The 24,356-nt window shown below is 39.4% G+C and overlaps 1 protein-coding gene across 3 annotated transcripts in view; it reads right to left on the reverse strand.

Annotated features, from left to right (window-relative positions):
- The window catches only part of DMXL2 (Dmx like 2), a 133,236-nt gene extending 120,390 nt beyond the window's left edge, over positions 1 to 12,846 (reverse strand). For 2 of the 3 annotated variants that reach the window (XM_045506239.2, XM_010969516.3), the window contains exon 1: positions 11,460 to 12,237. In XM_045506239.2, coding sequence (XP_045362195.2) covers positions 11,460 to 11,546 — 87 coding nt within the window. In that variant the 5' untranslated portion in view covers positions 11,547 to 12,237. Of the gene's footprint in view, positions 1 to 11,459 lie in introns of all 3 variants that reach the window. The other variant, XR_012507665.1, reaches the window with a different exon arrangement.
- Between the last annotated feature and the right edge of the window lie 11,510 nt (positions 12,847 to 24,356).

The following is a 24,356-nucleotide window of genomic DNA, read 5'->3' on the forward strand; positions in this document are numbered from 1 at the left end:
AACTTATAATAAATGACACCAATTCTACATGGTTCCTGACAGAAAACAGAAAAGGAAAGAATACTTATAAACTCATCTTATGAAACCAGCATTACAATGATACCAAAAGCAAACAAAAACAATACAAGGTGAAAAAACTATAAGGTCAATAATGAACATAGATGCAAATATGCTCAATAAAACATTAGCAAATCAAACCTGGCCCTACGTAAAAAAGATAATACACATCACAACCAAGTGGAGTTTATATCAACCATACAAGGCTGATCCATTTTGCAAAAATCAATATAATCTATCATATTAACAGTCCAAAGAAAAATCATGTGACCATATCAATGGAAAAAAAATGACAATATTCAAGATGTCTCCATGATAAAAATTTCAGCAAAAAAGGAATAGAAGGACATTTCTTCAAGCTTATAATGGACATATACAAAACAAAAAACAAGAAAGAAATCTAGTACTAGCCAATGCAGTAAGTACAATAAAGCAAATTAGAAATGACTGAAGATTAGCAAATGGATTAGAAGAAACCATCTTGAATGCTGAAAAGGACAAAAAAAAAAAAAAAATACAGAAGAGAGGTGTTTAGACATAAAGTGTCTCATTTATATTTAATATGTTAGTCTCATGAGGACAATGGGGCAGAGACATCATTTGAAGAGATATTAGCTGAAAATTCTCCAAATTTGATGAAATACATCAATTCAGATTCAAAAAATCTCAAAAGTCCCAAACAGGATTGAATATATATATTTTTTTATATTATATTATATTATAATATATGCACACATAGTTACAATTCAGTAAAACTCCAGAAAGACAAAGAAAAAAGTCTTAAAAGCAGCTAGAGAAGAAAATACAACTTCTAAAGAAGCAACACGCTGGCAGCTGACTTCTCAACAGAAAGACAGGAGGCCAGAAGACAGAGGGCTGATAGCCTCAAGATACTCAAAAGAAAATACTGCCATCCTCGACCTAGCAAAAATGTCTTTAAAGAATCAAACCAAATAAAAACATGTCAGACAAACAAAAGATGACATTACAATACCAACAGATCCACACCAAAGGAAGTTGTAAAGGAGGTTTTCCAGGAAGAAAGCAAATGATCCAACTGGAAGGTGAGGGATGCCAGAAGGAGTGATAGGCAGAGTAACAGTAAATACATAGGTAAATCTAAATAAGCAATGACAATGTAAAATAATAATAATGTCCTAAAGAGTTTATAAATATAAACAGCTTTATCACAGAGGACGACAGATTTTAAGCAGTAAGAGAGTAAAAACGAACACACAGGGTTCTTGCACTGTCTGGAAGGAATGTAAAGCCTCATCAGACGTTGGTACATCAAATGGTAAGTTAAGAATGCATGTTATAATTCCCAGGACAGAAACAGAGTGTATAACTTTAGGACTACTAGAGGGGAAAATGGAATGAAAAAGAATATTCATTTCAAAAGAGGCAAGAAAGGCGAAAAAAAGAGAGCAAAGAACAAAGGCACCTAAAAGATGGTGAATTTAAACACAAGCATGCCAGTAATTACGTTAAATAAAAATGAATTAAAAGTTCTAGTTTACACAAAAATTATCAGGTTAAATTTTAAAAATCCAACTATGGGATATTTAGAAGACACAGGTCTGAAACATAACTACCCAGAGAAAGTGAAAATAAAAGGATGGAAAAAATAAACTTCAAAACTACTAACCAAAAGAAAGCTGATAAAACTATATTTTATCAGGTAAGGTAGGCTACAGAAACCATTACTAGAGATAAAGTTTTTTAACGGATTACTTTGCAATGATAAACAGGTCAATTCACCAGGAGGATATAATCATTTAGAATTTTAAGCACAAATAAAGCAATAATTGACAAATCTACAAAAAGACAGGAATAAATCCATACTCACAGATTTTAACACATATTTCTCTCTCAGTAAGAGAATGAAAAAGCATACAGAAAAGCAGAGAATTTTAGAGGATTTAAACAAGATGATTAACAAACTTGACCTAAATGACATATGTAGAACACTGTAACAACTGCAAGGCACATCCTTTTTTTAAACATGCGTGAAACATTTACATAAATTAACCAATTGAAATAGGAACAAACTTAAAAAGATCAGAAGTATATGTTGTCTGTTGTTTGGACACAATATACCAAAGCTAGAAATTAGTAAGCAGAATTATAACTAGAAAAGTTCCATATATTTGGAAATTTAGAAACATATTTCTAAATTATCAGTTATTTTAAAAAATAGCTTTGTGTCATGCAGATAAAGTCTTAAGAACATAAAACTTACATTCTAATTGTATGTTAGTAGAGTGAGCTGAACATTTATCTCAACAAATTAGGAGGAAAACAGCAAAGTTAATCCAAATAATGAAGAAAGAAGAAAATAATAAATTAAGAACAAGAGTTAACGAAATAGAAAATAAATATATAATAGAAAGAACTAATAAAGTTAGAAGTAGGTTATTTTAAAAAATTAGGTTGATCAGTCTCTATTGGAAAAAAAGAGAAGCCACAAATAATCAACGGCAGTAATAAGACACACTACAACAGATGCTGCAGACCTTAAAAAGGCAGTAAGAGACTGCTGTGAACAATTTTATACTAATAAAGTTGAACACCTGCCCAACAGAAGAATAAACTCTTAGAAAAATAACTACCCAAAACTCAAGGAGGAAAAAAATATGGATACATTTTCAAATCAGTAATATAAGCCTCCTACATGAAATCTCTGATCAATTTCCCAAAATGGTAAGAGGGGTTATCTCTGGATTGTACTATTACAAATAATTTTATCTTTCTTTTGCTGTTTTTCAAGTTATTCCCTTACAGGTCATATCATTTGAAAATATTTTCTCCCATTCCACAGGCTGTCATTTCATTTTTGTCAATGAATTCTTTTGTGAAAAGCTTTTAAGTTTAATTAGATCCCATATGCTTATTGGTTCCAGTCTTAATTCTGCCACAGGTTTCACTACATGGCTTTGATTAAATCCTTTAATTCCTAGATCTAAAAGTCCTGTACCAGATCTAAACTGTAAAACGTCTCATTTCACGTACCAGTTTAACATATAAGATAGATATTAATCCTACATCTTCAAAAAAAATTGTCTTGTTTCTTTATATTAACTCCATACAACTGACACTACTAAATACTGCCAGAAAGTAGGGCTACTGTTCAATTACTTTACAACCAAACTTATCACTTTGGTAGTTTATAGGAATTTAACTAGTTTATAGCTTATAACAACATACACCAAGTCCTCTTGCACAGCAGTGCAGACTGAATAGCTGGTTTGCCTTAGAGCGTACGCAGAATGCCGAGGCGCACAGATATTTTTTGAATCAAGGATAACCAGCAAGTTAGGCTAACCAAAATTCTACTGGGAAACGGAAACTTTCCTTTTTACTCTCCTTTTTACTTTCAGTATTTCAACACTGTCTGAATTACAGTTTTTCACAATGCAGATAGTATATTAATAATTTTTTAAAACAAAAGTGAGTTCTTTACAGTTTCCATTTGCTTTCTGTTTTTAATGGCCAAATTGGCTTTTGATTATAATTTTCCCAGCATAAAATGATAGCCACGTTTGAATGTTCCATTTATCTACATATTAGCACATTCCTAAAGTTACTTTCTAAAGGAAATCTTGCTTCTAACCAAGAATACTCCTTTGGCTGAGTTCAGTTTACCACCAAGTTGGGAAGCCACCTCAATCATGTCTTTAACAGGCTCCTCAGTTTTCAATTCCAGGCACAGCTCAGCTATTTTTTAAAACATGTAGCTCTTAAAATACAGAATCACAACACTCCAGATATTAGGTTAGTCTCTAATTTTTTATGTATTAAAGTCTTTCAGAAGCACAACTGTGGAAAACTGAGAACTGCTTGATGGGCATACAGTCTATCAATTCCCCTCCATATACTGATATATACCCTTGGATAAACCAGACCAGCAAAACTTTCTATCTGGATTATATTATCTCAGCTCTCCCTACCCCCATTCTATAAAATTCATTTATCTAAATATGGCCTAATGCCACTGACCTATATCAAATGGTACTATAAAAAATGGTGTTATAAAGTGGTCACTAAAAAAAAAAAATAAAAATAAAATAAAGTGGTCACTATACTTATTATAAGAATGTTGTATATTACACTGAGCACTTTTTCCATTTATTAATTTCTTGGGTACTTTTTTGTACCCAACAAATTTTTGTTCCAGGTGCTAAAGAAACAGCAGTAAAGGGCCTTGAAGGGTCTTTTCTAAGTGAAAAGAAGTCATTTGAAAGTTCTGAACAAGACTAATAATATCTGACTTATATTAAGAGGATCATTCTGCCTACTATGTTGAGAATAAACTGAAGAAGGATGAGACTAAAGGCAAACAAAGCTGGGAGGCCTGTTAAGAGCTACCACAATCCTGAAAAGAAATGATGGTGCCCTGGACCAGGGTGGCAGCAGCACAGGTGCTAAGTGGGCAGATTCTGGATGCATCCTGAACGTACAGTGAGCAGAAACTGCCAGTATTAGATACAGGACATTTAACAAGGAAAAGAGTGGAAGACTCGCAGAGAACTAGGGGGAAAAAAAAAGTGAAGTAGCCACTTACTGATTTTAGGGAAGGCTAGAGGAGGAAAATGTTACGAGATAAACATTCAAAAGGGAGATTGCAAAGAAACAGCTGGATATCAGGAATCTGGAATCAGGCTAAGAAGAGTGGTTAAAGGAAACAGAGGAAAACCAAAGACCAGGAGATCTAACTGAACAAAGTATTTCAATAAGGAAGAAAAGGCACTTTTACAGGAGAGAAAAGAAGAAACTGCTAGAGCAACATCCTTAAGTAGGTAAGAGGGGATGGGAACTACGATATTAATTAGGGTTTCTCATAAGTGCAACAGTCCTGACATTTTAGGCTGAAAAATTCTTCTTCATGGTGGGGGGCAGTCCTGAGCATTGTAGGACGTTTATCAGGATCTCTGGCTCTCTCCACTAGAGGCTAGTCCTTCCCCACAACCTTGTAAAAATCACAAATGTCTCCAGACATTGTCAAATGTCCCCTAAGGAGCAAAACCGCTCCCAGTTTAAGAGCACTGGTATAAATGGAGGAACTGGCCTTTGCTGGAAACACTGACAACTCATCCACATAAAAGATTCTATGGTTAGAGTACATGACAATAATCTGAATATCTCCTTCTGATTAGATCCTCCCAAGTGTGGATACAGTCAAGGCCAGAGAAGACATGAAGAAGTTGTTAGCAGATCACAAAACCAAAGTCATTACTACCAGGAAAATGCTGGCATTTTGTTCTTGAACTACAGCTACCATATAAAGTATGTGTGTCTTTGAACTGAGTCTAAGTCAAAACTTTTATGTTTTTTGAGGGGGAGAGGGGATCCATCTATGCCCCCTTGCGTAATGCCCATAGAGTCACAGGTTTCCTGGGTTTCTTCCAAAGTCACAAGAGGAAAACATCATGACTTAGTATGAATTAAATTAAATGTTATATTCCTAAAAGGGCTCAGTTTTTAGAATGGCCCTAAAGGAACATATCTCCAATGATAATCTAAGAGGATGTTATCTATGCCTTTCAAATCACCACACCAAATTATCCTGTACAGTGGAGTCCGGCTCTATTCAGTGACCCCTTTCTACCGACTGACTTCTCTATCAAAGAGCTATGAGCTCACCATATTTTTAGGCAAGGATGGAGGAAAGGGGTTGCACTAAAGGAGCCCTTCATGATCATGAATGAGAAGGTCTGAGTGTAACAAGCGCAACTGGCTTCACCTACATACATCAGGTGCCAGGCTCACATGACCTATCTCCAGGAGAAAGAAAACACAATTGTACCACCTGTATGATTGTACCTGCTTCCTCAAAAACAGGCCCTATCCTTCCACAACAGGAATCAGGGTTCCAGAGCAAAAGTACAATGAAAAAGGGTTCTCCAAACTCAAAAAGATTAAGAACCCTAAAACTTCTATTAAAATATCTGGCTTCCAAACTTGTTTTAAAAAATAACCCACAGGCTGAAGAGCTTTACTGAATCTGAATTACAGATATTCTCTATTATTATCCCCCTTTAAACACGGCTTTGCTTTCCATCATAGAAGGAAATTAAATTGGTCAGGCATGACTTGTTTTTCCACTGCGCCACTGCAGTTGTAGCCCAACATCCTATGCTCTTTTTGATGATTAAATACTGCAACGCTGATTTGTTCTAAAAATGTCCCACGATCCAAGTAAAGATACTGATTATTATTTCTCAAGCCGTCTTTCAAATATCCAAAGCGCTAAGAACAGAAAGGAGTGTATCTACTTAGGGGTGGAGAACCCTGACCACCACCGCTCTGACCCCATCTCCCACTCCACCGGCACTGTGACAGGACCATCTACCAGATGCTGAGAATACCATCGTAAGTAAGAGCCTCCTCCTCAACTGTGAGCCCAGAGAAGAACCACTACTTCACAGAGGCTCTGCATGGCTTAATCCCTGAGCCAGAAAGGAGGTCAGACTCCCTGATTGTAAAGTCTGACCAACAGTCTTGTACATACAGGTGGAGGGGTGTATAAACAGAGACTCCAGACCTACAACTTCACCACAATCGCTTTAAGTTTCTGGTCCATTTTCTCTTTTGGTCCTGGGAAATCTCTAGAGAAGTCCATATAATGCCACCCAAGGTCTGAATACTTAAAGAGAATCTAATTTAAGAACTTCACTTTACAGATGAAAAACCTAAAAAAGTTTTAGTGTTTTAGCCAAAGTCATATATGTAGTTAGTCTCTGACCTCCCATTTCTGGGAAGGCCTTACTTGGGACTGTACCAGAGTTTCTGGGTAGCTGCTAGGAGTCTTTTCACATAAGCAAGAAGGCTAATTAACAATCTACACAGGGACCTAAGTAAAAACTTACAGAACCTCATATTCACCTATAAGCTGACACCAAACACAAGGCCACAAACTCTGAATGATACCAATTTAAACAAACAAGAAGCTACTCTCCAAGAATAAATGGGCTAGTTTCTCCTGGATACACGTCCATTCTAAGTTCTTGGCTTCTGTCTTTCCCTTTATTCTCAACACGTGCTGTCAACAGGTAAAGCTGTTACACCTACTGATAACCAGCCAGCACAGAAGCATTTTTCTGTCCAACTCCAAAGTTCCCCGGGCCAAGAGTGATCTCTCACTTCTTTTGAATTCCCGCAAGAATTTAAGTGGCTCATAGTACCACACAGCTGGTCTGCTGTGGTTAAGTACACCTCTTAACTCTCCTAGGAGATCACCAGGTTCCTACAATTCTTTAATTAAACTTCCTGAAATCAGGACTATGGTTTTTTGGGTTTGTTGGTGTTTTTTTTTTAAATCTCCATGGAGCCTCACACACCCACGTGTTCAACAAACACTCGCTAAATATATACACAGGCTGATCATTTTCAAAGTTCACTTTTGCCATAATTCTAAGACTGGCATGTTACTCTACTACTATGGAATTAAAATATAGCAAAATACTACAAAAAGAGATCATATAACATTATCTTCTAACTTTTAAATAAATTTTTTTATTCATTTTATTCATTACTAGAAAAAACAGTAACAACAACAAAAGTCAAGAATGTCAGAATACTGATCTATTTTCCTAAAAAGCTGTGGGTAATGTCTGCAGATTATATTTTAACATTCTAAGGGTATTCACTAGTTAACAAAGAAGTCCTGTTTTTTTTTTTAATCACTTTTGTGAAGGGATAGTCACCCAATAATGTATCCTTTATACCACACCATTCCTTGGTTTTTTTTGTTCTTACCATTCAGAAATGCCTAATACCCCTCTATTTTTCCAAGTGTCAATCTCCCATGAAATCCTTTTTTATCTCCCCAACTACGTGTCATCTCTTTCATTTGCCTTACATTATAATTATCTACATCATTTTTTAATCTCTGCCAGTATAAGTTCCCTGAGACTGGAAAAGACTTACTAATTTCTGTAAACTTTTATCTATGTGTAGAATTTGTATCAGGTTGGATATCATCAAGGCCCCTATATGCCTGAAAATACAGTCTGCACCCCTTAAAGCCAAAAGGTGAAAAAGTTTTAATTAATAATCATGTACCATCATTATTTTATATTTTAATTCTTATAGAAAAGCAAAAATTTTAAATGAAGGACTATTTTCAAAAAGTAATAAACAATATAAAAAAGGAGAAATTTATACTCTCTGTTGAAGTAAGACTTAAAACGTCCTCTTATCTATGAGACGGTAGTTGGAAATGTCTCAATGGCAAAATAAAGTACAACAAAGCTCATACAAGGTAGGAGATCATCAACCTTGGACTATCTGGGACCTGACTTATCGCACAATAACAGTATTTCCAGAACTTAGCTCTCACACTGAAAAGAACAAAATCATCAAAAAGTGGTATGTACAGCTATTATTTACAAAATCACAAATATTTTTAAAAATTGCTAACTGCCAAAATACAAGTGAAAACCATCATAGTCCACATGCTAGCGCTACAAGTATACGCATCACTGAGGTTGTCCACTCCAAACTGCACCACCATATCACCACAGGAGACATCAGGCCCTGGTGACATAATCACGCACAGTCATTCACAGCCCAGCCAATCACACCACCACCACCCACCACACAGTGCAATATGTTTAATACACTGTGCTTCAATGACAATGTCATAAACACTTCAAAATTCTTTTAGAACAATTCCTTTTCAAAAACTATGTTCAAAGACTCTAAAATAAATGATCTGCCCTGTTTTGGAAAGGTCCTCAGGTTATCACTGGCTAGCTCCAAGACAGTTACAGTGGCCACCTCAAGGCCTCCCACACACATCCTTCAGAGCAGGCTCTCTGATAGGAAAGAAACACTACAGAGAAAAGCCCACCAGAGGAGAAGTCACAAGACCTCCATTCCAGTCCTGGCAGTTCTCCATTTTAGTCATCTGACCCAGAACTAAAGTTTTTCATCTGATTGCTATACAAATCGAACAGCACACTCTACAAAAAGAAGCTGTACTTTTTTCTAATTCCTTCTTTTTTAGTATACCAACATAGGCATTCAAATAATTGTTAGCTGATTCCTGAGTACTTGAAAACAACTTGCTCTCATTTTTTTTTAAGCAACTCTGTTCTTCACAGAGTCCAAAAGTTCATTTCTAGTTCAAGGCAAAATTATAACTGGATCAGTGCATTCAAAACTAAGAAATTAAAATGAGATGGTGTACAACACAGGTTGGTAAATGACAAGAGCCTAAATAATCAGTGTCACAGACAGACCTAAACCAGGTAAATTCTGAGTCAATATTTGGGAAAACAAAAAGCAAGGATTCTTTTGTTGCAACATAACAATGTAGGCTGGAATAAGATTAGTATGTCTACAGCAGAGGGGCCAAAATGAGAACATATAATCAAATATAAAATCAAAGATAGCAGAAGAATATCTGACAAGTTTAAATTTCGTAACACAGCTATTAGGAACAACTATATATTCCTGAGTCAAGAATGGTATGGCGAAGTGGTATTTTAAGAAAATTATTATACCAGCAGCTGTGTGGAGGATAAACTGAAGTGATCAGAGATGTCAGGAAAACCAGTTTGGAAGTTTTTAATATTAAGTAATGCAAATAAGATTCTACAATAAGGTGGTCACTAAGGACATGAAAAGGGGTAAATCTAATAGTCACTGCAGAGAGTCAGCTACACTTGCTGACAGGCTGAACTAGGGAGGTAGAGAAAGGTTTGAAAATGATTCCAACGACCTGGTAATGGGTGGCCTGCAGCATAACCACACCTGCGCCGCATAACAGTTCCTGCACTGGCTTTTTCCAGAGGGCACCTGAACCTGTTAAGCTTTATATACCAGGCCCACAGTGAGACACCACCCCAGTTTAGATGGAAACAGAAAACTACTACCACCATGATAGAGTGGGAATACCCCATTACCAAGATTACAGATTTGTTTCCTGATGGAGAAAGCTTGCTTTTCTAACCCTGGGAAACTTCCTCCCCACCTACACAATCAGGAGAGGGAAATTTCTTCTCTCTATAACCCTAAGATTGTCTACACACTTCAAGTCCAAGGTCAACACTATATGGATCTTTAGGTCACGTGTACACAAAACACAGATGACACCACTGATAGGGGATAGGTTTAACAATACAAGTCAAGAAAATTATATTTTTAAAGAGTTCATTCTGAATTGTACAAAGCCGAGTTGATTACAATTACAATTAAAATAACCATACGGGGTTACTTCTAATGTATCACAACGATAAATTCTGTTCCACAATGCACTGTGCTACATAATGATTCTGCAGTTTTGCAGGAGCTTTTCTTATTCCTGCAGCCTTAAATTCACGCTGCTGGAAAGCAGACATCAGATCAAAGTGTTTGCCTTGCCTAAAAAGCATATCATTACGCTATTTTCAATTTTATTAAGCAGAATAGTTATCAATAGCAATGTGCATTTAATCGAAGTCTCATTGTCTATAGTTCCTTCTAAGGAGAACCATGTATAAATTTATACAAAAATGGAACTCATGTTAATCCACGAGTCTTTCTAGGGGTAAAAGAAGCTCTAGGGCTTGGTTTGAACTGTCTATACTAACAATACCCCATTCTCATCCATCCAAGCTCGTTGAGAAACATGGCTATTTTATCTACATTTTAAAGAGGTTCTAGCACATTACTGTTTACATACACTTTAGTCGCACAAGCCAGAAAAACACTGTCATAAAATTTTCACACTGTCTTACCTTAAAAACAAATGAACCAGTCCACCTTGCAAACGGATTAAAATATTATCTAGGGAGGTTACCAAACTATGATCTCATGATAAATAAGAGCTCTCCAGGCCACTGTCACTCTAACCACTGCATTCTAAATCTTTCGGGGGCAGAGAACGAATTTTTCTATTTTCTTGCTAGAATTAAGATTCTGTATATCAGGAAATAGAGGGTCAGGCTTAACACCACACGCTCCAGCGGCTCCTCGCTAACACAGCGGGCAGGGGGAGCCAGGCGCAGCATCGCCTCCACGCTCCCAGACAAGACCTAGTCTCTGCGCTCCAGGCCGAGAGCAGGTGCGAAACGGACGCTCTGGGGTTTCAGCGACTGCAACCATCTTCCTCCACCACCAGACCCGGGGCCATTCTAGGAGAGGAACCTTCCAATCCAGTCACCCTCCAGGGCCCGTTTGCTGAGGGCGGACAGTGCGGTGGAGTCCTAATCCCTTCCCCTGACGGGTAATTTCCTCCAGGAGCCGGAGAACTTACAGTCCCACGGCCTGCCCCCCTAAATAGGGGTGCAAAGGGGACCCGGGTGGGGCCCGCCAACAGCTCGCAGCCTCCCGGAGAGGCGTGGGCCCTGGACAGGGGGTCTCGGCCCCCGCGTCGGGACCCGGTCTTTCCCTCTCGGGCTCCCGGACCTGCTCACCGTGAAAGGGACATCCCCGACGCTGCCCACGGAGTAGCAGTTGTCTCCAGGGTTGACAGCCCCGGTGAGGACCTGATGCAGATGCATCTCCGGAGCCGGGGCTGGCCAGGGGAATGCGCGAGAGGCGCAACAATCCGCGCGCCCGGCCCTTCTCCGGCCGCCTGAGCGCTTCCCGCTCCGCCTCCCTCGGGACCCACCCCGCAGCGGCTCCGGCTTAAGGCCTCGCCCCCCTCTCGCCTTCCCCCCGCCTCGTCCCTGCCATGGGAGCTCCTCGACCGCCGCCGCCGCCACCGCTCGGCTGAGGAAATGCCCGGATGCTCCCACAGCGTGCTGCACCGGCGCAGAAATGCGGGAGGAGGGCAAGGGTGCGTGTGAGGCGGGGGGAGAAGGGGCGCCAGGGGAGCGCGCGAGCCGGGCGCGTGCTGGAAGGGACGTTCCGCCCGAGGGAGACGCGAGCGTCTGTGGAGAGAAGGGTAAACCCCTCCTCCCGCTGTGAAGCCCTTAGCTCAGTCCTTCTCCCCCTCCCGGCGTTTGCGCGTGCGCGCGCACTGGTTTCCAGGGCAATTGCGCGCGCCGCGCGGACCCTCGTCCCGCGATTGCGCGCGCAGACCTGCGGGAGTTCCCTTGGAGCCTCCCGGCTGGGGCCGCTGGGGGCGGCGCGAGGGAGGCCGCGGGGCGGGGCGAGGCCGCTCGGGGCCATGCAGCTGTCCCACTGTGGGGGCGCGCCGCCTGGCTGTTTTGCTGAGTTTCTAATCCATTCCCAAGTACACTGCGTGATGGTCAATGTCATTGACCTCAGGAGGTCACCCATCACTGGGAGATTACACCTTGGAAAATTTTAGGGCTTTTTTAAAGTACAGCGCAAAAATTTTATTTTTCGTAAACAAGAAAGGCATCTTGTAACTGTTCAGAGAAGTACTCCCCTGACAGCAAATTATTTTGTTCCCACCTTTTGTCATGGTTGTTCTAGACAGCGAATGAGCCCCCTAGAACGAGTTGATTCCTCTAGACTTTTTTTTAATGCGTAATGGCATGGATTCTAACATAATCGATTGATTTTTCCAAACTGCTAGATACAGGGATCAGAATCCTGCTTCAGCTTAATTCATCAAGAGGTTCTGAGCCTATACTATGTGTGACTGAGTCACTGGGGCAAGAAAGTAGAAGGGACCAAGACACGACTATCTATAAAACTGTTAGGCAGTTTAGACAGAAATGAGCACTGGGCAAGGGAAGATGAAGGGGAAAGGAACACTCGAGAACACAGGGTTACCTGAGCGGTCAATTAACCAGAGCACAAGGAACCTGAGCTGTCAATCAGCCAGAGCGCAGGGAACCTGGGTTGTCAATCAATCAATCAATCAATCAGGAAACCAGGATATAAAAACAGGGAAAACAAAGGAACGGTGCCATTTTTCCTCTCTTGGACTGGCCCTCTCCCAATTCTCAGGAGTGTACTATCTTTTACTATTTCTTTTTTTATTTCACTAATAAAAATCTTGCTTATATCACGCTTTTTGTCTCTCGTCAAAAATCTTTTTTTCGGGTGACTAAGAACCAAGGTAATTTTTATTTTCCTTTTCCCAGTAACAAAACCAGGCAGAACGCCAAAAGTGTTAGGTTTGAGACACAAAAGTCTATGCACGACAGGAAAGGAAGAATACTTTTGACTAAGGGAAGGAGTAAAGCGTCATGGAGAGGCTGACATGAACAGAGCAGAATTTTGGCAGGCTGAGATGGACAAGAAACACTGCATTCAAATAGGGAAAATAGCCTGAAGAAATTCTGCTTTATCAATAAACCCTATACCAGGGGAAAAAAAGAGACAAAGGAAGGAAGGAAGGAAGGAGAGAGAGAGAAAAAGGAAGGAAGGAAGAGCCTCAGCTAAGGCTTAGAAGTGTAAAATGACAGGATGTGTTCAAGGAACACAGATTAGATTCATGTTTAAAAGCTGGCAATATATATGATGGGGAAATGGTAGTTAACAAGAGAGAAAAGTATCCAAGAGGTAGCCTGTGGCTAGCCTGTACGTGTAGAGTCTTGAAAATTCCACTAAAAAAGCTTAGATTTCATTCTAGCTGCAGTGGGGAATCCTTCACATGTTTCTGAGCAGGTATGTATACAATCAGAGCTGCTTTAGGAAGAGGATTTTGTGGCCAGTTTAGGATAATTAGAAGGGTGGGGAAGATTGGAGGCAAAGACTTGACAGCATTTGGTAATCTGTTCAGTGAAAAGAAGGAGGAAAAGATAATTCCCAATGACCTAGGGCATTTTCATTTTCATTTTCATTTGGTGGCATGACTGTTCCCCTCAGTCATCCAAACTAGAAACTGCAGAACCAATTTTGCCCCCCATCTCTCCACATCCAAAGGTCTCTTTTTGAGGTCCCTAATTCATGCCCTTCATTATTCCTGCTGCCCTTTCCCTTAGTTTCAGACCTCATCATTTCTCATATAATTACCCTAAAACTCTTCTAACTGGTTTGACTGCCTTCCATCTCCTTGCTCTCCAATCCATACAGCTCTGCAGACTGAGAAACCTTATTAAGGGAAAAATTCCTCTGCTTAAAATCTCCATTCCCTACAGCTTCTGCCTTATCTTGTTTTATCTCAGGCTGTTCCCTCACACCCACTACGTTCCTGCCCCACGGAGCTATTTGCTGTCTCCAGAGGATACTTTGTTCTTTTAAGCTTCCGTGTTCATGCTCTTTGCTCTGTCTGGAGTGCCCTCCTTCCCCTTTTTGACCTCATCAGCCACAATTTAGTTTAAAAGTCACTTACTTGGTAAAACCTTCCTTGTCTATCCCCAAACACCGGGAAGCTTCTTCCTCCTGAAACACACATTATCACATAACAATCTAAGAATTGGTTTGTGTCTGTTTCTTCTACTAGAGTCTTAGATTATTTCAAGTCAGAATCGGTATCTCATTTTCTCTGCGTCCCCAGTGCCCGAATCGTAGTACTTTATTTGCACTGACATACAAGATTTTAGTGTGAATAAGAGCACCCAATTTTTTAAGAAAAATTATTCGAAAGTAACTTTCACTATACATGTATTTATTTGTGTGTGTGTGTGAAAGTGTTTAAATGATTTTCAGTGGTTTTGTGGAAGGAAATAATTCATGCTAATGTTAGTATACTATGTACAGTATATTGGATTATGGGAAATCAGTTTCTGTATATTTAATTGTATAGTACTAACTGTGAATAAAGTTACTAAACCATATAGCTTTAAAAAAAATCGTGGATAGCAGACAACAAAATTCACACACACACAAAATGAAGCCCCATATGCATGAAGTACCATAAAGGCAAATACCAGTGCTGCACCTTGGTACCAGCAATTAAAATGCCACAGTATCAAATAAATTTGAGATAATTCCTATATATAGTATATATCAGTAAATATTGGTATAAAACAAGCAGTTAAATGTAATAGATTTTTTAAATTCCTTTTCAAGAAGGTTTAATACATGTAGACAAACCTTTCAGTAAAAACTGGAAAAAACACACAGCAAATTAATAGATTGCAAGAAATTCCAACATCATGTTCACATGTAAAGGTAGATATTTACTAAACATTAATACACATTGAATAACAGAAAAAAATGCGTATGTGTTATAGGAGCTAGTGTTTTAGTGAATAGCTGTATACCAAGAAATGAACACTGTTTCTAAGTGTCAAAAAGACCTTAATCTTCACCCTCAAAATTTAAATAGTTTCAAAGCTTGAAAAACCGTTGCTACTACTGGATTTTAGGTGAATCTCTTAATCTTCAACTTTCACTGCATTAGAAACTGAGTCAGAACCATTATCAAACAAAAAGTTGTACTTAGATTGTCAAGAGCATTTTTAATTCTGCATTATTTAAGCCATCTCACAACTGACTCTCGTTTTACAACATTCCATGAAGTTTTGGCCCATTCACACAAGTGTGAAATTGGAGGCCTCTTCCTTCTTCCTTTTGGTATCAACTTGAAATGTAAAGATTTCATCCACCTGTTCCTCTCTTCCCTCATGAATCCTTTAAATGACCCATAAAGCGACATCTCAAGGTTGCAACTGGCTAGTTACATCTTCTGGAATTACAGCCAAGGTTTTTATTGTCTGGTCTGATCAACCAAAACTCATTCCAGACTAATACAGCAAGTTTCCTTTATAGCCCACCCACTCGGACAGCTGTACCACATTTTAACTGTCCACAGTCGTTTCTTCCTTGTTTATCCAACTTTTTTTGCATGGACCTAAAAATAAAATGGGGATTCTTTCTTCTGATCTGGAAATGCCTTTATTTTAAAGATTGAAAAAGCATCAGTTTTGTATCATTAACAAAGCATACCAATGCAACCGTAAGGGAAAGCTTCTCATGTCCACAAGTTTCTGTTTTTGATTGAGGTGTAATTGACATATAACATCATATTAGTTCCAGGTGTACAACATAATGATTCAATATTTATATATATTGTAAAATTGTTAGGTAGTTTAGATAGAAATGAGCACTGGGCAGGGGGAGAGGACGGGGAAAGGGACAATCTAGAACACAAGGAACATGAGCTGTCAATCAACCAGAGCGCAGGGAATCTGAGTTATCTATCTGTCAATCAATCAATCAATCAATCAGGAAACCAGGATATAAAAACAGGAAAAACAAAGGAATGGCGCCATTTTTCCTCTCTTGGTTTGGCTCACTCCCCATTCTCAGGAGTGTACTATCTTTCACTATTTTTTTATTTCACTAATAAAAATCTTGCCTCTATCATGCTTTTTGTCTCTCATCAAAAATTCTTTTTTTTTGGTGACTAAGAACTGAGCTAATTCTTATTTTCCTTTTCCCAGTAACAAAATCAACACCATATAAGTCTATAACATCTATGACTTCACATAGTTACAAAAAATTTTTTCTTGTGATGAGAATTTAAGATCTAGTCTCTTAGCAACTTCAAATATGCAATACAGTATTGTTAACTGTAGTCACTATGCAGTATATTGCATATCCATGACTTATTTATTTTATAACTGGAAGTCTACATGTTTTATTAGTAACAAATATTGTACCTTTGTGGTTGGGTTTAATGGAACACTGGATGTCTAAGGTACTTAGTTTCCCAGAAGTAATCACGTACTCCTGTGTACTAGTTACCTATTACTATACATAATATTGTACATATACAAATTACCCCAAAACTTAGCAGCTAAGATCAACAATAAATATACAGTTTGTGTACATCAAGAAATCAATAATGGCTTAGTTGGGAAGTTCTGGTTCTGAGTGTCTCAAAATGTCAGCCAGATACTGAAAAAAGAAGCTAGACACACACACACACACAAATACATATTGCATGATTCCATTTAGATTAAGTTTTCTGAAAAGGCAAATCTATAGACATTGAAAATAGATTAGTGGTTGCCCCAAGGCAGGTGGTGTAATGGGAAGTAACTGCTAATGGGCGTGGGGTTTCTTTTGGCATAATGAAAATATTCTAAAATTAAATTGTGGTCATGGTTGTGCAACTCTGTGAAGTTACTAGAAATCATTGAATTGTACATTTAGAATTAGTGAATTTTACGGTAAATTGTAACCTCAATTAAGCTATCTAAAAAGGAAAATGTCAGCCATGGCCACAGTCATCTGAAGGCCTAAGACTAAAGGACCTGCTCCCAAGACAGCACCCTCTCGTGGCTGACACATTGATCCAGGTGGCTGGGTGGAGGCCTCAGTTTCTCACTACGTGGTCCTCTCCCTAGTGCTGCAAAATATAGCAGCTGGCTTCCCCAAGAGCCAATGCTCCAAGAGAGAGACCAAGGTAGAAACTGCAATGCCTTTTATAACCTGGCCTCAGAAGTCACACGCCATCACTTCTACCATATTTTATTAGATGCACAGGCCAGCCACGATTTAGTGTGGGAGAGTATTTCCCAAGAGAGTGAATACTAGGAAATGAGAATCACTGGGAGCCCTCTTGGAACCTGACTACCACATCATAGCACTCAAGGATTTTTATCTTCAGTGTTATCTTCAATGTTAAGGGGCTTCATTTGTGTCATTCTTATTCTTACCTGCAGAGATAACTGAAATTTCTACTCACAAATCTAGAGAGTTATGATGCTGCTCTTAGATATATCTATTATCAGTTCTTTATTGGAGAACGATCCATAGGCTTTGTTTATTTATTTATTTTGAGGCATGAAGACATTTTTTTTTTCTTTTTTGGAGGGGTGGGGGGATATTTAATTTAATTTACTTATTTTTACTTATTTATTTTTTTTAAATGGAGGTACTGGAGGTACTGGTGATTGAACCCAGGACCTTGTACATGCCAAGCATGCACTCTACCACTGAGCTATACCCTCCCCCCCCCATATATTTTAAATACTGAATTTCCCAAGTGAGTTCATCTGTTTGAGGGGTTTTAAATGTTTCCTCTGGTTGTGAAGGCCACAGGTTTCCTACAGATGTCTTACACTCTAAGTTGCTATTTTCTTTTGTTGATAGCAATGAAAGTCCTGACTCCTTATTCCATTTTGCAGAGTAATTAACACTAAGCGTGAAACTGATGTAGTAGGTCTTCATTGCTTTTGAGTCACAAGCTATAGTGGTAATGTATTTTAATCTAAAAGTAGCAAGGAAATGATCCCATTTAAGTTATCTATTGTTGTGTAACAAATCTCTCTGAAACTGAGTGGCTTAAAACAATGATTATTTCTTACGCTCTGTGGATCGGGTGGGGAGTTCCTCCGCTGGTTTCACTTAGACTCACTCATGCAGCTGCACCCATTGGGTAACCTTCTAGTCTTGAAGGTTACACACAGAGTTACTTCTACTATCTTCCTTGGTCAAAACAAGTCACAGGGTCAGCACAGATTCAAGGGCTAGCTAGCGAAATAAATTCCATCTTTCGATGGAACAAAACAGCCACATTGCAAAGAGTTACAGGAGGAAATGTCATAGCCATCTTTGCAAACAGTTTTTGTCACAGGCCCAAACTCTACCTCTGATCATCTCTATGGCCTCTGATTTGTTGTTTTTTGCTTTGTTTGAACTAAGAATACCACTTATAGGATAGGAAAATGTATGCTTTTGCTCTGATGTCTTTCTCTGCTACAGGCAGCATCAAATTACTGTCTTCTTAGTGACTAAGCCTCAGAATCTTAGCTATTTAACTCATACTTTATGTCTTTAATTCTTTATCTCTAATATGGATGCATTAAACACAGGGCAATTTTTAAATACTTTTTTGAAGGGCAGGAATGAATGTTTATGAATATTAAAAGCAGGTGAATAAGATAAGTTTTGATCTAGTTGGATTCTTTTATTGCTTGGATCTGAGACTGCTTATCTTAGAGGAATTGTAGCAAATGGTTCATTTCTTCCCAGGCAATATTTATGATTGTACTGTGAAAAGATGCTCTACAAATATAACTGGTTTCCTTAAATATCAATGTTTCATAAACTCACTTGAATGAGAGCTTAAGTGGAAACTATTTTTTTTAATATTTTGTCATTTAAATAATTATTTAGAGTAGACCAGATATGATATGAACTGACCCCTGCTTATCTTTCCAATTTCATCTTTTGATACTCCTGACCTCTACGTAGATGTTACAACCACACTGAAGTCCTAGTAATGCCTTTGATCTTTCAAGCCTCTGGAAGCTGGCTACTTCCCCCACCTAGAAACTCCCTCACCACAATCACCACACCACCACCACCACCACACCCTCTGCCTGATTAATTTCTGTTCTTCCTTAAAGACTCAGTTCAGAAGCTCCCAGCTCTGTAGCGCTGTGCCCATTGTGAATTACTCATTTGTTATACATTCCTCCTACAGGTGTTCCCTTCCTTTATCTGTCCAGAGGGCAGAGGCTGTGTCTTGATGGCAATTGCTGAGTGCCTTCTCCATAATCTGTTTTCTCCTCATTAGAATCTCCAGTTTTTAGCTGGGAAATAAATGCCCACATCTCCCAGCCAGCCACCGTGCTATTTGGTCACGTGGTTAAGTTCTGACAAATAAGATGTTAGCTGAAGATGAGATGTACAGCAGTTTCTGGAAATTTTCCTTAAAAGGTAGATATCATACCCTTTTTTTTTCAATTAAAAATTTTCTGACTTTATTCTCTTCAACTTTTATTTAGCTCCTTTAATTCTTTTTTTTTTTAATTGAAGTATAGTTGATTTGCAATGTTGTGCTAGTTTCTGGTGTGCAGAATAGTGGTTCAGTTATATATATATATATATATATACACATTATTTTTCATATTCTTTTTCATTATAGGCTGTTATAAGCTATTGAATGTAGTTCCATACGCTATACAGTAGGACCTTGCTTTTTCCTTTATGCCTTACTTTATGCCTTACTCCTTCCTTCCTCTATTCTGTTTCCCTGGAATATAGATGTGATGGCTGGAGCTCCATCTTGGAACATGAAGATGAGGCTCAACCCCAGGGATGGCAGAGTTGAGAGTTGGAAGCTTTCCTCTGGGCCCCAGACAACTGTGGAGCCCTCTTACCAGTCTTAGGGTTTTTACATGAGAGAGAAATAAACTTCTGTCTTGTTTAAGCAACTATTTTTTGTCTCTGTTAGAATTGTGTCTAATCCTAACTTATCTTTTTAGCTTTTTTTTTTTTTAATTCCTAAAGCCTGAAACACAGTAGGAACTCAAAAAATGTTTATTAAGCCAAGTAGTTATTAACTGTATTGGGAGTACGTTATGTAAATTGAGTTTGTAAAAATATCACAAACATTTTAGAACTCACATATCTTCCCAAGGCCTCAAAAACAAAATACTCCATCCTGTGGGGAGGGGTAGATGGAGGTTGTGGGGATAGAGACTAGTGACACTGAGATAAGAGAGAAGGACTGAACAATAGTTGAAATTAGTTGCCAAAGCTTAGGTGTTGCCTGCTCAGTAGTACACAAACCATTCTATGCCTCTGGAGAAATGAATTAGTTTTGCTGGCATGGTGCTTGAGAAAATAAAATTTTAAATAGGGGGGAATAAATTAATCTGATCCTTGAGTTAGAGAATCAAATGAACTTGAGACAGGAGGGAAGGGCACAGCCATTAAAAGAAGGCCACAGCAATTAGCACCAAGATGGTGGAAGATTCAACTCCCAGTAGACCTTGAGCTTTAATATACACTCATTGAAATATAATAGCTTCTAAATAGTACTCCGACAGGTGCCATGACAGTTTCAAGACTGACCATAAAAGGTAAAAAGTGGGTGATGGCCTATTTCCTGGGACTCCCAGCCCCTTCCCCAAAGTAGTTGGAATAATCCTCCCACTAGTTAGCATATGAAGTTACCAAGCCCATAAAAACTAACAACCCCACACCTCATGGCTGATATCATTTTTCCAAGCCAACCCCATGCTCTGAGTCCTCTGCTCAACCTTCTGAGTAAGATGGCCCACATTCTGCCCATGGAATGTGTATCTCCTCGGCCTTTCTCTTGCCTTCTGTGACAGCCTGCACTCTGTCTGTGGAGTATGTATCTACTTTTACTTTAACCCCCACCCCCACTGCCTTGTGGCCTCTCTGGCCTTCTGAGAGGGCCTACACTCGGTCTATGGAGTGTGCATCTCTTTGAATAAATCTGCTTTTACTTAACTGTGGCTTGCTCTTGAATTCTTTCCTGTGGGAAGCCAACGACCCTCACTTGATGGGGCGCATCCCAGGGACTCGCCTGGGACCTGGGATATGGCCCTTCTCTCATGCCCCACATTTTTTTCCTGTATCAGTTCTAAGGCTTATGCCTCTTAAGCAATGGGGACCAAAAGCAATCCCTAAGCTGACCCACCACAGCTACAGATTGTTTTGCCTGTAGTTTTTCCTTCCCTCTCTCTTCTACCCCAGCTACAATTTCACCTCAATTCAACTCTTTCTTCAAACCCTAGCTTAAAAATCACCTCCTCGGTGAAATCTTCCCTCCCCAGTGACAGCAAATAAATTGATCCCACCTTGTGTTCCCAAAAATCTTAATCTTTGTGCCTCCATTATAGGACTTATCATATTATTTCTAGTAAAGTATACTTTTTCAAAGAGCTAAAAGCACTACTCTCATTCAGATATGAAATGAAATTGTACTGACACTGAGCATGACCTTGTGGATGCTCCCCCCAACCCCTGCCTCTTGTTTATAAAAAAGCTGAAGTCTCCCAGGCCTCCTTAAATCACAGAAGAGCAGGCTCAAGCAGCTGATTAGGGCAAGCCTCCAAGCCATTGGGGGATGGCAACAACTCTGATCACCTATCTCAATGGTTAACTGAGATTACTCCCCTATTTCCCTTTAAAATATTCATGGCTGAACAAAATCTTTGGAGATGGCTTTGGGGGGGGGGGGTGAATGCTGGTTCTACCAGATTGCAGGCGTTCTGGTTAAAAGCAGCTTTCCTTATTGTTATCAAGTCTATTGCCCCCAGGATCATACCCCAGTCCCTCCCTCGGCTAGAAACCAATTACTCTTATCTAAGTCTCTGCTGCAGAGAAGAAACTGGTTAGAAACAAGATGGTGGAGGATGTGACTTCCAGTGGATCTTGAGATTAGCATGCTAAATGACACACCCACCAGCTCCACAACAGTTAAACAACCATAAAAGGCCATATAAGGACTGAAAAGCTCATACAAGAACTGATTGCCTCCATCACATCTGGAAGGAGGACCTGATGGTAGAAGCCTTCCACAAAAATCCACATGGTCCAACCCAGGTGAGAGCTGTCTCTACCGGTCATCTTAGCTGATGGCTCTCCACACGAACACTTTCCTTTCATTTCCCCTTCTAAGCAATAAAGCATCTATTCACTTCATCCCTCTGCCGCTGCTGTGTGAATTCTTTCACAGCCAGTGGCAAGGACCCACATTTTGGTCGGCTTCCTAATTTAGGGGTCCCTCCATCTGCTAACAGTACCAAAGGTTTTATACAATTCACTCATTAGAGAGGAAATCAGTAAGACGTTCAAACAAGTTCAGTTTGACTTACAGAGATTTGTATTCTCTGCCTGACAAAGTTCATTGCTATGAACACAAATTATTTGCATTACTATCAGTATCCTATAATTTAACTTCTACTCTCACAGAGTTTTAAAATAACTTAGTCAATAGTGGATCAATCAAATAGAATAAGATAATCCCTAAAGTTCCTCCAGATAATTCTCAACCCTCCACTGAAAGGACATCTAATCATTTCTTTTGCCCATTTCCACATCTTGGATAATAGTTCTTGACACTTTATCACTTGCATATCTGTCTACAGTCCTGCTAGAATATGAGCTCGAAGCTAGGTCTTCAGATACTGGTTCCATACTGAGCTCCTTCATGCCAAGCTCCAAGCAATGCAACACAAAGGCGAAGAAATATCTTCCCTGATCTCAGCAACCTATTTAATACATATTAAGTATGTGTAAACAAATACTTTATATACAATATGTAAGAGCTATGGTTAAGGTAGATTAACCTGTGACATCCACAAAATGGAACAGTGAGAGAACGGGGAAAAGAAAGGGTATACTTCGGATTATTCTAAGCAAAGAAGTGATCCCACACATCCCTAAGGTAAAACCCACACATGACTGACTTACTGAGAATTCAGTTCAACCACACACACAGAAAAATTTTTGAATGTCACCCACTATTGGTATGCTGGGAACAGGGAGACTGAAACAGCTACAAAGAAGATATTGATAGGCAATATTTACTAAGCACATTAATCCTTGCAAGCACCTATTCGAGCAGACAGAGAGCTAGATATAAGCAGAGAAAGGGGGACACAGACCAAATGGCAGGAATTGGGCCAAAAAGGAGAGGGGCACGGGGCCAGATGCAGAAAACCATACATCATGTAAACAACAGGGGCCTTGTGTAGACAAGGAAAAGCAGTAAACTTTGGGCTGATAGGAAATCACACATTTTGGGGTGACAAGTGCCCTGCAAGCTGACAAAGTAAGGTGGGAAAAGGCAGGAATCTCCAGTGTCCGAATGTAACCTTTTGCACATTATGCCCTCATTACAATAAAATTAGCCTTGCAGATAAGAAGTACCCATCAAGCACCGAAGCCGATCCAGACTAAATTCTCTCCTCCCCTCAGAAAGGTGGAGCTGGGATGGAAATCAGGGAATGTTACCCCAAACCCTTTCCTCCCCAGTGAATATGCTGCCCATTTCTTTATACACACACTCTAAGTAACCAACTTGCCAAAGAAACTCCACTCAGGTGCTCACCTGAGCCCACCAGCTCTCGCTGGAGCATGTACTATCTATCCCTTAATAAACCCTCAGTTTACTTTCTTAACCTTCATGTCTCATCTCTGAATTCTTTCTGTGATGAGACAAGAACCTAATCACCAGCAACACACCTCATGACCTAGATACTTTTATGAATCTGTGAGCAAGGGGAAGATGTCCCCCCCTTCCTCTCTTCAATTCTTGTGGCTGGACTAATGGTAAAATTGACACAAGACAGATTAATAAGAGAAAAAGAAAATTTAATTTGTGTGTACAGAGGTCTCATAGAAATAGGACCTAAGACGTGGCCAAAGCAGGCAGCTTTTATATTTTTTAGACAAAGAAACAATACATTTGTGAGGAACCAACAGAATGAGTAAACTAGGCTTTGAGTGCTTAATAAGTGAAGAATCTAAACAGTGTTTGGGCTTGGGGTAGTAAATTAAAGAAGTAACAAAGTTTGTTTATACCCAGGCTTGACTGCCATTTCAGTAAACAAAGAATGTTGCCGGCAGGTCCTAAAGCCTTCAGCCCCTGCAGCCACCCCTGACGGTGCACCCTGAGGGGAATTCAGGATGGAGAAAAAGAGGATACTGGCCCTAGATACTCAAGATGCATATCAAAGGAATGATTTCCATAAGCCCAGACTCTTACATCTTCCCATATATAGAAAAGC

The sequence above is a fragment of the Camelus bactrianus genome, chromosome 6, assembly GCF_048773025.1.
Source record: "Camelus bactrianus isolate YW-2024 breed Bactrian camel chromosome 6, ASM4877302v1, whole genome shotgun sequence".
Classification (NCBI taxonomy): domain Eukaryota; kingdom Metazoa; phylum Chordata; class Mammalia; order Artiodactyla; family Camelidae; genus Camelus; species Camelus bactrianus.